This window comes from Pleurodeles waltl, chromosome 6 (assembly GCF_031143425.1).
Source record: "Pleurodeles waltl isolate 20211129_DDA chromosome 6, aPleWal1.hap1.20221129, whole genome shotgun sequence".
In the NCBI taxonomy this organism is placed as follows: Eukaryota; Metazoa; Chordata; class Amphibia; order Caudata; family Salamandridae; genus Pleurodeles; species Pleurodeles waltl.
This window is the reverse complement of record NC_090445.1, coordinates 94,480,354-94,494,838: the sequence shown is the minus strand read 5'-3', so window position 1 is coordinate 94,494,838 and position 14,485 is coordinate 94,480,354. Positions and strand designations below refer to the sequence as shown.

The following is a 14,485-nucleotide window of genomic DNA, read 5'->3' as shown; positions in this document are numbered from 1 at the left end:
GACATTTGGCCTTGATCTTTGAATGCACAGCAAATGTGACAAGATAAGATTTACAGGTCTGCTTACAGAAACAGAGTGAGTGAAAACATGAGCGCTTGTGAGAAGTGCTCTTAATTGAAGAAAAAAGTAGTTCCTACAACAGTTCCTAAAATGGGAGCAGTGGATGTATAGTAGTAATTGGTCCCTGCTCTTGGGGAGGGCTAAACACAGGAAGAGGCATGACGCATGCATGCCATGGACAAATGTAGAGAAAGAATATCAGAGCGATGAAGGAGCTAGAAAATGGGAAGCCTATGGGTGGGGTGAGCCCACATTTTGAATACAACAGTCTCTTCGAGACAGCGTGTGTGCTGTCTAGTAGAGACCTAAAAAGTGAGAACCAGATTTAAATCACACTGTGGCATCACAAAGGAGTGGGAGGAAACATGTTAATCTGACTTTTCAAGAAACGTAGTACAATGGGGTTTTGAAAAGGCACTGTTTATCTGGGGGCAGAGGAAAGCCAACTAGGCCCATAGATAACTCTTCACCGTACCCACGACACAGCCCTTCTGGGTAAAAACAAAGTGAAAAATTGAGAATGTCAATAGACACACTTTCAAGGGGTCAATCGGATGGTATGCTCACCAAGCATAACCAATTGAGATCACATCACAAAGGATAGCAGAAATGGTGGAAAAAGTTCAATCAGACTTACAGCAGTGCAAGAGAAATAAATGAGAGCGGGATGGAAGGAGGAGAATCAGTACAGCATGAGGGGACATGGAGAGCGAGATAGGAAGGGAGCTATCTTCAATGTGTATCTCCTTCTACGTAGACCGCCTTTTCTAATCTAAACCTGGTCAAACCTGACTACACACCTCAGATAATTCAGAGTTCCCTATAACACTTTAGCCCACAATTCAACTAACTAGACTTCAATGACTTTATGCACTATACATAGTATTGATATAATTCACAAAGTGACATTCTGTATGGCCCACATCAGAACCAAGAGAAAAATCTAAGCATAAAACATGTATCTTCTTAGTTTTACATTTTTACTGACCTTCATAGGATCATCCTGTGTACTAGAATCACAAGATCATTTTTCTTAACTAACATCTAAACATATTTATACTAATTAGCATCTGTTCCACTATTAAACAATACAATCCCAAGTAAAGAACTCAATAAGACTACGTAAACAGATATTACACTGTTTGTGCTCTAACTGCAAAGTTCTGACAGTAAAGCTGTTTTTATACTGGTATGCAATCTAGCTCACGTCAGCTAGCAGGTGCGTCACCATGCTGAATGGACGCTACAAAGCACCAGAGTAGTGATTATGCTAAATCTTAAAAATGTAGACTAGATCATATGTGCTCTTAGGGTTTTATCTTGGCTTGCTGAAGATAATTAGCTACATGAATACATTTTTGACTATGGATAGCCTTTATAAACCTCACTTCAAGCATCAGTCTTGGAAGGATATGAGCTCATACATATACACAGAGCGGTAATGTACTTACCTTCACTAGGTTGTTGCAGAACCAATAGACTCCTCCCATGTGTAGCAGAGTGTCTAGGCCATGGATGGAGGAGCTGTCCACCCAGCCCTTGTCCAAAACCTTGGAGAAGGTGCTACTCAGCACTTCTTTGATAGGTTGTTTGGGGGGCAGCAGGTTCCGGTATGGGATGGCTTCTATCCCTGTGGCTGGGAACTTGATCTGTGTGTTCGTCTGCTGAAGAACATCGGCACACATGTGCTCCAGGATAGAGCTCATGATCACAAGACTAGGAGAGAACAGAAGAAAAATGTTCCTGAACACAAACTTTTGGGGAGAGTGGGGGTGGAGTCTCATGGGAGAACCGAGACAGTTAAGTTAGCAGCTAATACATTATGACCTTATAAACCAATTATTTGAAACAAATGATTATGATCTCAGCATGTCATACAATTAATATTCCTTCTGAAGTGCTTTGCGGTTTTATCCTTTTTCCCTTATTCGATTATCCACAGACAACAGGATTCAGTGCACCCTGCAAGGATCATTCACCTACCTGAAATCTAGTTCTCTGGCTTAGAACTTAAGTCTGAATTAATTTCGCCCACATCAGCAAGAAGCTATTACTTTAAAACACGTTTTCAAAATGAAAGCAATTTGAACCAAAGTAGCATACGTGACTGAAAACAGAATATGTGGATAGAGTGTCCTGGCCACATGTAGAACAGAAATCTGGCACTGTGTATCAAAAATCAGATTCTGTAATGTTAAGAAAACGTGGACACTTCCCTAGTCCATGTATAGTAGCGAGTCCGTCGAGATGTTCCGTTTTGAAAGAGAAAATGAGGGGCAAATAGAGAGCATAATGGAAAACTAGATTACAAGTAAGTAGCTTATTATTCTGGCATTCTATCAGATAGCCATTGAATGTAGAAGAAAATATCAAGGTTAACCTAACCTCTATGGTGCCAAAATGAGAAGAGCATGATGCAAAGATGTTGCACATGGAAGTCTCCCCAACTAGTTTATCCACTGTAGAGACAATTTGTGCAGTAATACTTAGAGATAAGGGTTCACCTCCTGCAAATATCTGCATCAAAGAAGCTGTGAATGTGTTCCCTGTAGAGACATGAGCTTTGGGTCATCCCTTGAAAAGCATATTAGATTTCTGGTAGCAGGATATGGTCTCAGAGCTGTTTAGGCTAAGCTAGCCATCTGCAAATAACTCCAAAATCAATAAAGAGCTGCTGGACATGCATATGTATATGGGTACATCTAAAGTGTAACAGAGAGCCTTTTACAAATCCAACGCATCTAAAGACCCTTCTGCCTCAAAGGACAATTTGGAAAGCAGGTCAGACAGGAGGTGGTTTGAATAATATGGAAATCATTCATTCCTTCAAGAGACCTTTACAGTTGAAAACAGTTTAAAGTTCTTTGGTTCATAGAGCTTGAAGCTCACTGACCCTCTTTGGGGTGGGGGCTGGCAAGAAAAGCAGCTTATCAGTTCAAGTGTTGTAGACCTATTGTCTATATAGCCTCACAAGGAAAACCCAATTCATCCTGAGAAGACAATATTCTGATCCCATGAAGAAGAGGTTTCCAAAGTCTCTTAGTAAATCTTTAATCATAGACTGGGAAAAAGAAGCCAGAGAAAAGCACGTATAACTGGCATCAACTGCAGTCAATTGTACCTTAGCAGGTGAAAAGGTGCATGCCAAAACAAGCCAGGTAAGTCTGTACCATTTCTTCCTGGCACTTTCTGGGTCTGCCACGAACAGATGCACAAGCTCTTCTATTCCAAGGCATAAAAAGATCTGGTGGAAGGACATTAAGGGCCTGATTTAGCGGACGGGTTACTCCGTCACAACGGTGATGGATATCCTCTCCACCGATATCTCAATCCCATTATGTCATATGGGATTTAGATTTCGGTGGACAGGATATCTGTTACCGTTGTGATGGAACAACCCGTCCGCAGATTTCTAAATCAGTCCCTTGGTCTCTTTAATGATGGGAAAGCTATAATCTCAAAGTTTTAGGGAATTGTATTCACGAACTAAGTGAAGATCAGGTCCGTACTACAGAAGAAGCACAGGGTGCAAGGGGAGTTCTGTCCGCTCTTTTGTACCCCTGGTGAACTTTATTATCACAGAAAAGACTGCATATGCTTGTGCTGTTCTACTACAAAATGGCCTGCTTAAATACAATAAGGTATTCCCTCAAATGCAAGGGACCATATTAGAGATGAGACCACAGTGGCAAAGAAGATGTTGGAATGTGCACTGACTATACCACCTCTAGTGTCTAACACAGTCAATGCACCACAGAGAAGTGGCTCACAGTAAGCGCAGAGGTCTCACAACCATGGACATGCATTCCAGTGAGGCTGATTCTATGGTGCAGAACCAGCCTTCTCGTAGATAAGGAGCAGTTTGATGTGGTCCCAAAATCCAGACATACTGCTTTTTTATTTAACTGTTTGCCATCTACAAGTCTAGAACATAACTAAATTCCTGCTTTTGGCCTTTCATTTGAGCACAAGGTAAGATGAGAAGAGACATTTGTTATTTTGTTGTTTTAAACAAACTACCCATACCTTCTCCGTAAAAATATTTAGCACTTGAACCAGCTGGTCCAGACCCAAAGCATTCAATCCGTTCAGTGGGATTGGAGGTAGAGAGCTCAAATTAGACACTGCACCCATTCAACGTCTTATTATGCCGTCTGCATCACACCATGCATCTGCAACCATAAGTAGAAGGAGCTTTTCAAGCAGCTGTTGACTGCCACTTGACTCTACTTTGGGTATTTATTTTTCCTATTGGTAGTTACTACTGCTTTTGTTGCTCCTGGAGCTGCCTCTGCCATCAGGGTACATGAGCAAGCTAACAGACTTGTGGACTCCCTGAACTAAACCCAAGCAAAAAGCTATTCATGTGAAATGTAGCCAAGAAGTCAGCCTCAATAAAAGGCCATAGCAGTAGTCTACTGACTATAATTATAGAGTGTTTCTTGCTGTGCTAGTTATGCTATCTGACGTAATCAAGCTTGTAGGAAACTGGGTTATTAGTTGATAGGGTTGTGTGAGCTCATCAAGTAATAATGTCACAGTTTACTATAATGCCCAGTTAGGTCTAAAAAAATTAAACTTTAGCTCAACCCCCGGTAGCTTGGCCCAGAGCAGGCATGCTTAACCCCTTATCGGCTGCACCTGCCCCCCCCCCCGCAAATCCCCCTTTACTGCTGAGTAATTTTTGGATATTTGAGGTCATTTGTCCTTAGGCTTCCATAACATTTTGTCCACATAAGGTATCCAAAGCAAATTTATGTCAGTTTTTCCCCACATCCAGGGGATTCTAAAAGGTTCCCAGGGCGTGTGGATTCCCCCTGGAGGGGATCAAGAAAATAGAAAAAATATAGCTAAATCTTGAGTTTCTTTAGGAAAAATAGGGAAAAAGTGCTTTGGATAAAAGTGTTTATTTTTTTCATAAAAATGGCCTCAACTGACGGTTTTCTGTGCAATAGTCACCATCTTGAATGGAAAAAAATCTATTTTTTTTTGCCACAGTTTTGGCATTTTTCAAAGACGTAGCCCATATTTCCTACTTTTTGTGCTTTCAACCTACTACCAGTTCGTGGTGGAAACCAGTGAGAAACTCATGGGTGATCCAGGAAAGGTATATATTTCTGAACAGTGGACAAAATTTTGAATTCAGCAAGGGGTCATATGTGTGGATCCCTCAAGGTTTTCCTAAATAAGCTAAGTGTTAAAATAAAGAAAGTTTGAAAACAAGTAGAAAAAACAACAATTTTTTTTTTACAATGTTTTCATTTGTTAATTTATGTCACAATGGCCGATTTACAAAAGCAATGCACTATTAGATTCCCTAAACCCTTTTGGCTTTGGGGATAAATAGGGTTTGAAGGTTCTCCAAGAATCCGAGGTACCCAGAGCCAACAACTGAGCTGCTCTGTACAATGGTTTTTCATTGCATACAGAGTAGTGACCAATTCATATAGTGAACTATGTAGAGTAGAAAATCAGTATATAACCTATGTATTTCTGGAAAGGGCACAAGATATGGAATGAAGGAGCAGTGGTTATTTGTACATCTCTGAATGTGTGGGTACCCATAGGAGCATATGACTTAAAGGGTATTTTTCAAAATGTCTTCTTTCTAACACACTGGCTTACATTTGGAAGGCACAAATGCAAAATCCACTTGGTAATAACAAATATCCTACCATTCTATGCTCCCAAATGTCAGATAAAAATGGCACCCCCCACTTGTGTGGCCTAGCGCCTGCAACAGAAAACGGCCCAAAACATAAGATGGGCACATCACCTTTTTCCACTCAAAATTGACCCATTTTTTGAAAAATAGGCAGCTGTGGATTTCTGGCCCTAGCTCAGCAGGCAATTAGGGAAACCTAGCAAACCAGTACATTTTTTAAAACTAGACACCTAGCGGAATCCAGGATGGGGTGACTTGTATGGCTCTCACCAGGCTGTTTTGCCCGGAATCCCTTTGCAAACCTCAAACATTAACTAAAAAAGGAATATGCTACTTACTCGGTAAGGATCTGTTCGTGGCATGTAGTGCTGTAGATTCACATGCTTTGCATACTCCTGTCATCTAGTGTGGAGTCCGGATTGTTTTTCAAAAAAGTCTTGAGTCACAAGGTAGAGCGACTGCTCCTCTAGGTGATAATGCACATGGGCATCAACCCCATTACTAGATTGTTTTCCCACAGGCAGGTGAGAATGGAGTATAGAGTAAGTTAAGTAATGAGATATTCTTGTGGATGTAAAGCAAAAAATTGGAACGGCCACAGGTGACCAGGAAGGAGGGTGGGCACATGCCATGAACAGATGCATATGGGGTAAGTAACATATTCTGTTCGAGGCATGTGTGGCTGTAGATGCACATGCTTTGTATAGACTGTAAAGCAGTCCTCCTCAGAAGCGGTCGCCTCACATGTGGGTGTGAGGTTTGTTGGCGTGCTAGAACATTCTCACAATAATGTTTAGTGAAGGTTGTGGTGTAGACCATGTAGCTGCTTTGCATATATCCGCTTTGGAATATTTCGTAAGAAAGCCATGGATGCTCCTTTCTTCCTAGGAGAGTGTCCTATAGGAGGAGTAGGTAGAGTTATTTTGGGTTTAGCATAACATGTTTGAATGCACTAAACTATCCATCTGGCTATACCTGATTTGGATAAAGGCTTTCCTTTATGGAGTGGTAAAAAAGCAACAAATAATTGTTTTGTTTTCCTAGAAGCTTTAGTTCTAACAATGTAGAACCCTTTTAACATATAATGTGTGGAGAGCACTCTCCACAACTGAATCTGAGTGTGGGGAAAAAACGGCAACTCAATTGATTAGTTGAGGTGAAAATGAGAGACAACTTTAGGGAGGAATTTGGGGTTGGTGCGGAGAACCACCCTGTTTCTATGGAGTTAAAGGAACAGTTCTTCCGAGGATAAGAACTATCACTAACACAGTAAGGTAAAAGCAATTAAAAATGCTACCTTCCAAGAGAGGTACTGAAGAGGACACGTATGAATGGGCTCAGATGGAAAGCCCATAAGTCTTGTAAGAACAATGTCAAGGTTCCACAGGGGTGCAGGGTGAACCAGTGGCGGAATAACTTGTTTTAGCCCCTCCTTGAAGGCTTTAATGACTGGTATTTTGAATAAAGAGGTATGAATGCTTTCAAGGCTAGGTGAACAGATTGAAGTTCTAAGTAGTTGATGTGGAGACCCCTGTGCTTGGCATCCCAGAGACTGTGCATTGTGGGATCCTTTAAATGTGCACCTCATCCAGTAAGTGATGTGTCTGTTGTGACAGTGATGTGGGGAACAGGGTGGAGAAAAGGCCGCAGTTTCAACGGGTTGTTGGTATTCCACCATTGTAGATAGTGATGATTTAAGTGGGCTATGAACATCAGATGCTCTAATGACCCTGTGATTGAGCCCACTGTCAAGCTAAACATTCCTGTAACAGAAGTATGTGTAGTCAGGCATGGGGTACTATAGCAATGCCTAATAGGTGCATGACTGTCCTTACTGTAAGTTCTTGATTTGCCTAAAATTGAGGTACTAGTGTCTGAAAATTCTGGACTCTTGCAGAACTGGGATAGGCTAATCCTATTTGTGTGTTTATAATAGCTCATAGGTATAGCTGAACCTGTAGAGGATGTAGGTGAGACTTTGGAACGTTGATGATGAATTCCAAGCGGTGGAGCAGACCTACTGTAATCTGAGTGTGTTGTTGACACTGTTGGTAAGAGTTGGCTTGATAGGCCAATTGTCCAGATATGGAAACGCGTAGACTTTTTCTCTGCGTAGATGAGCCGCTACCACCGCTAGAGACTTGGGTAGTACTTGGGGTGCAGTGTCATTCCGAAAAGAGGGACTTTGAACGGATAATGTTTGCCACCCATGACAAACCTTAATATTTGCGATGAGCTGGATGAATTGGTGTGTGAAAGTAGGTTTCCTCTAGCTCTAGTGTAGCCATAAAGTCACCCCATTGAAGAAGTGGAACCATATCTTGCAAGGTGACCTTGTGGAAGTGCTCTGATACAATATACTCGTTTAGTTGTCTGAGATCTAGGATTGGCCGTAATGATCTGTCTTTCTTGGGGATTAGGAAGTATAGAGAGTATACTGCTGAGCCACGGTGTTTGTGAGGGATGGGTTCTAAAGCTCCTGTGAGAAGAAGAGCTGGAACTTGTTGCTTAAGCAATGTTTGATGTTACAGTGATAGCCTGTGAGTACGAGGTGGAATGCTGGAAGGTTTGGTGTGAGCTCCAGACCACAACAGCCACGTTGGATAATGGCTAACACCCACTGGTCTGATGTAATTGCTTGCCATGTGGGTAGAAAATCCTGTAATCGGTCCGACATGTGTTATATGATTGGGGGTAGGAGAGGGAAGTCATTATTTGGTGGAGGATGTTGCTCTACACGGGCAGGTACCCTTACCTCTATCTTTGGCATTGTTGCATCTGTAGGGACCACAGTAGTAGCCCCTAGGGGAGTACTTTGGCCATGCTGACATTGGTAGGAGGTGGGGGCATCTCAGGAGGTCGCCCTTGAGGTCCTGCGATAACTGGGACGGCAAAAGTGCCCCAAGGAGTAGGTGTCTGAAGGACCTCATTGCTTTTGCTGTCTCCTTATCTTTTTTTATCTTTTCTAATGTGGCAACTACTTGAAGCCCAAAGAAATGTTCCTTGTCAAAGGGCATATTAAGTATATTTTGTTTTACTTCTGGTTTAAAACCATACATTTGAAGTCATGCATGGCGTCCGAGTAGGATTCTGGTATTAACCCCCTGGCTGCAGTGTTAGCAGCATGTAATGCACAGCATATAGGAGTGTTGGATATAAATTTGCCCTCAGTGACAATTTCTTGCCCAGGTTTCTTATGCTCATCAGAGAGATATTGGAGGCGATCCTCCATTTCATCCAAGTGAGCGTGGTCATAATGTGCCAGAAGGCCCTGAGAGTTGGCGATGCACCAATGATTACCTGCTTGTAAGGAAATGCCTCCTTGGCATGGTTGCCCCCTGACTTTTTGCCTTTGCTGATGCTATGTTTACAATTGAAAGTGTGCTGAGGCCTGCTAACCAGGCCCCAGCACCAGTGTTCTTTCCCTAACCTGTACTTTTGTATCCACAATTGGCAGACCCTGGCATCCAGATAAGTCCCTTGTAACTGGTACTTCTAGTACCAAGGGCCCTGATGCCAAGGAAGGTCTCTAAGGGCTGCAGCATGTCTTATGCCACCCTGGAGACCTCTCACTCAGCACAGACACACTGCTTGCCAGCTTGTGTGTGCTAGTAAGGACAAAACGAGTAAGTCGACATGGCACTCCCCTCAGGGTGCCATGCCAGCCTCTCACTGCCTATGCAGTATAGGTAAGACACCCCTCTAGCAGGCCTTACAGCCCTAAGGCAGGGTGCACTATACCATAGGTGAGGGTACCAGTGCATGAGCATGGTACCCCTACAGTGTCTAAACCAAACCTTAGACATTGTAAGTGCAGGGTAGCCATAAGAGTATATGGTCTGGGAGTCTGTCAAACACGAACTCCACAGCACCATAATGGCTACACTGAAAACTGGGAAGTTTGGTATCAAACTTCTCAGCACAATAAATGCACACTGATGCCAGTGTACATTTTATTGCAAAATACACCCCAGAGGGCACCTTAGAGGTGCCCCCTGAAACTTAACCGACTGTCTGTGTAGGCTGACTAGTTCCAGCAGCCTGCCACACCAGAGACATGTTGCTGGCCCCATGGGGAGAGTGCCTTTGTCACTCTGAGGCCAGTAACAAAGCCTGCACTGGGTGGAGATGCTAACACCTCCCCCAGGCAGGAGCTGTGACACCTGGCGGTGAGCCTCAAAGGCTCACCCCTTTGTCACAGCCCAGCAGGGCACTCCAGCTTAGTGGAGTTGCCCGCCCCCTCCGGCCACGGCCCCCACTTTTGGCGGCAAGGCTGGAGGGAACAAAGAAAGCAACAAGGAGGAGTCACTGGCCAGTCAGGACAGCCCCTAAGGTGTCCTGAGCTGAGGTGACTCTAACTTTTAGAAATCCTCCATCTTGCAGATGGAGGATTCCCCCAATAGGGTTAGGATTGTGACCCCCTCCCCTTGGGAGGAGGCACAAAGAGGGTGTACCCACCCTCAGGGCTAGTAGCCATTGGCTACTAACCCCCCAGACCTAAACACGCCCTTAAATTTAGTATTTAAGGGCTACCCTGAACCCTAGAAAATTTGATTCCTGCAAACTACAAGAAGAAGGACTGCCTAGCTGAAAACCCCTGCAGAGGAAGACCAGAAGACGACAACTGCCTTGGCTCCAGAAACTCACCGGCCTGTCTCCTGCCTTCCCAAGAACTCTGCTCCAGCGACGCCTTCCAAGGGACCAGCGACCTCTGAATCCTCTGAGGACTGCCCTGCTTCGAAAAAGACAAGAAACTCCCGAGGACAGCGGACCTGCTCCAAAAAGACTGCAACTTTGTTTCAAGAAGCAGCTTTAAATAACCCTGCAACTCCCCGCAAGAAGCGTGAGACTTGCAACACTGCACCCGGCGACCCCGACTCGGCTGGTGGAGAACCAACACCTCAGGGAGGACCCCCGGACTACTCTACGACTGTGAGTACCAAAACCTGTCCCCCCTGAGCCCCCACAGCGCCGCCTGCAGAGGGAATCCCGAGGCTTCCCCTGACCGCGACTCTCTGAAACCTAAGTCCCGACGCCTGGAAAAGACCCTGCACCCGCAGCCCCCAGGACCTGAAGGACCGGACTTTCACTGGAGAAGTGACCCCCAGGAGTCCCTCTCCCTTGCCCAAGTGGAGGTTTCCCCGAGGAAGCCCCCCCTTGCCTGCCTGCAGCGCTGAAGAGATCCGTTGATCTCTCATAGACTAACATTGCAAACCCGACGCTTGTTTCTACACTGCACCCGGCCGCCCCCGCGCTGCTGAGGGTGAAATTTCTGTGTGGGCTTGTGTCCCCCCCGGTGCCCTACAAAACCCCCCTGGTCTGCCCTCCGAAGACGCGGGTACTTACCTGCAAGCAGACCGGAACCGGGGCACCCCCTGCACTCCATTCTAGCCTATGCGTTTTGGGCACCACTTTGAACTCTGCACCTGACCGGCCCTGAGCTGCTGGTGTGGTGACTTTGGGGTTGCTCTGAACCCCCAACGGTGGGCTACCTTGGACCAAGAACTGAACCCTGTAAGTGTCTTACTTACCTGGTAAAACTAACAAAAACTTACCTCCCCCAGGAACTGTGAAAATTGCACTAAGTGTCCACTTTTGAAATAGCTATTTGTCAATAACTTGAAAAGTATACATGCAATTGAAATGATTCAAAGTTCCTAATGTACTTACCTGCAATACCTTTCAAACAAGATATTACATGTTAAATTTGAACCTGTGGTTCTTAAAATAAACTAAGAAAAGATATTTTTCTGTAACAAAACCTATTGGCTGGATTTGTCTCTGAGTGTGTGTACCTCATTTATTGTCTATGTGTATGTACAACAAATGCTTAACACTACTCCTTGGATAAGCCTACTGCTCGACCACTCTACCACAAAATAGAGCATTAGTATGATCTATTTTTACCACTATTTTACCTCTAAGGGGAACCCTTGGACTCTGTGCATGCTATTCCTTACTTTGAAATAGCACATACAGAGCCAACTTCCTACATTGGTGGATCAGCGGTGGGGTACAAGACTTTGCATTTGCTGGACTACTCAGCCAATACCTGATCACACGACAAATTCCAAAATTGTCATTAGAAATTGATTTTTGCAATTTGAAAAGTTTTCTAAATTCTTAAAAGACCTGCTAGGGCCTTGTGTTAGATCCTGTTTAGCATTTCTTTTAGAGTTTAAAAGTTTGTAAAAGTTTGAATTAGATTCTAGAACCAGTTGTAGATTCTTAAAAAGTATTCCAACTTTTAGAAGCAAAATGTCTAGCACAGATGTGACTGTGGTGGAACTCGACACCACACCTTACCTCCATCTTAAGATGAGGGAGCTAAGGTCACTCTGTAAAATAAAGAAAATAACAATGGGCCCCAAACCTACCAAAATACAGCTCCAGGAGCTTTTGGCAGAGTTTGAAAAGGCCAACCCCTCTGAGGGTGGCAACTCAGAGGAAGAGGATAGTGACTTGGAGGAAAATTCCCCCCTACCAGTCCTATCTAGGGAGAACAGGGTCTCTCAAACCCTGACTCCAAAAATAATAGTCAGAGATGCTGGTTCCCTCACAGGAGAGACCAACACCTCTGAAATCACTGAGGATAACTCCAGTGAAGAGGACATCCAGTTAGCCAGGATGGCCAAAAGATTGGCTTTGGAAAGACAGATCCTAGCCATAGAGAGGGAAAGACAAGAGATGGGCCTAGGACCCATCAATGGTGGCAGCAACATAAATAGGGTCAGAGATTCTCCTGACATGTTGAAAATCCCTAAAGGGATTGTAACTAAATATGAAGATGGTGATGACATCACCAAATGGTTCACAGCTTTTGAGAGGGCTTGTGTAACCAGAAAAGTGAACAGATCTCACTGGGGTGCTCTCCTTTGGGAAATGTTCACAGGAAAGTGTAGGGATAGACTCCTCACACTCTCTGGACAAGATGCAGAATCTTATGACCTCATGAAGGGTACCCTGATTGAGGGCTTTGGATTCTCCACTGAGGAGTATAGGATTAGATTCAGGGGGGCTCAAAAATCCTCGAGCCAGACCTGGGTCGACTTTGTAGACTACTCAGTAAAAACACTAGATGGTTGGATTCAAGGCAGTGGTGTAAGTAATTATGATGGGCTGTACAATTTATTTGTGAAAGAACACCTGTTAAGTAATTGTTTCAATGATAAACTGCATCAGCATCTGGTAGACCTAGGACCAATTTCTCCCCAAGAATTGGGAAAGAAGGCGGACCATTGGGTCAAGACTAGGGTGTCCAAAACTTCCACAGGGGGTGACCAAAAGAAAGGGGTCACAAAACCTCCCCAGGGGAAGGGTGGTGAGACAGCCAAAAATAAAAATAGTCAAGAGTCTTCTAAAGGCCCCCAAACACCTGCACAGGAGGGTGGGCCCAGAGCCTCTTCACAAAACAATCCTGGGTACAAGGGTAAAAACTTTGATCCCAAAAAGGCCTGGTGTCGAAACTGTAGTCAGTCTGGACACCAAACTGGAGACAAGGCCTGTCCCAAGAAAAGTTCCACTCCAAACTCCAATCCAGGTAACACTGGAATGGCTAGTCTCCAAGTGGGATCAACAGTGTGCCCAGAGCAAATCAGGGTCCACACTGAAGCTACTCTAGTCTCTGAGGGTGGGGTGGATTTAGCCACACTAGCTGCCTGGCCTCCTAACATGCAAAAATACAGGCAGCAGCTCTTTATTAATGGGACAAGTGTAGAGGGCCTGAGGGATACAGGTGCCAGTGTCACCATGGTGACAGAGAAACTGGTTTTCCCTGGCCAATACCTGACTGGAAAAACTTATACAGTCACCAATGCTGACAATCAAACTAAAGCACATCCCATGGCAATGGTAACTTTAGAATGGGGAGGGGTCAATGGCCTGAAACAGGTGGTGGTCTCCTCAAACATCCCAGTAGACTGTCTGCTTGGAAATGACCTGGAGTCCTCAGCATGGGCTGAGGTAGAACTAAAAACCCATGCAGCCATGCTGGGTATCCCTGAACTGGTGTGTGTAAAAACAAGAGCACAGTGCAAGGCACAGGGTGAAAAAGTAGAGCTGGAGTCTGGAAAAAGGGCCCAGCCTACCAAGAGAAAAGGAAAGTCAGTTGGGAAACCAACTGCAACACAGTCAGAAAAAGAGAACCTCTCTTCTCAGGAAGAAGTTCTGCCCTCTGAGGGAACTGAGCCTTTGGAGCTTGAACCTTATCAGGTTGAGCTCTTAGGCCCAGGGGGACCCTCAAGGGAGGAGCTGTGTAAGGGACAAGAAACCTGTCCCTCTCTTGAAGGCCTTAGGCAGCAAGCTGCTGAAGAGTCCAAGGGCAAGAAAAATGGAACACATAGGGTCTATTGGGAAGATGGACTCCTGTACACTGAGGCCAGAGACCCCAAACCTGGTGCCACTAGGAGAGTGGTAGTGCCTCAGTCGTTCAGAGAGTTTATTCTGACCTTAGCCCATGATATTCCCCTTGCTGGGCATTTGGGACAAACCAAGACGTGGGAGAGGTTAGTCAACCACTTCTACTGGCCCAATATGTCCCAGAAGGTTAAGGAGTTTTGCCTCTCCTGCCCCACCTGTCAATCCAGTGGTAAGACAGGTGGGCACCCAAAGGCCCCCCTCATTCCACTTCCAGTGGTGGGGGTCCCCTTTGAAAGAGTGGGTGTGGACATAGTTGGTCCACTGGAACCTCCCACAGCCTCAGGAAATATGTACATCCTAGTAGTAGTGGATCATGCTACTAGGTATCCTGAAGCTATTCCC

At 44.7% G+C, this 14,485-nt stretch overlaps 1 protein-coding gene across 2 annotated transcripts in view; it reads right to left on the bottom strand.

Annotated features, from left to right (window-relative positions):
- The window catches only part of MED24 (mediator complex subunit 24), a 308,225-nt gene that overhangs the window by 90,633 nt on the left and 203,107 nt on the right, over nt 1-14,485 (bottom strand). For both annotated transcript variants that reach the window (XM_069237418.1, XM_069237419.1), the window contains exon 20: nt 1,512-1,776. In XM_069237418.1, coding sequence (XP_069093519.1) covers nt 1,512-1,776 — 265 coding nt within the window. The remainder of the gene's footprint in view (nt 1-1,511; nt 1,777-14,485) is intronic.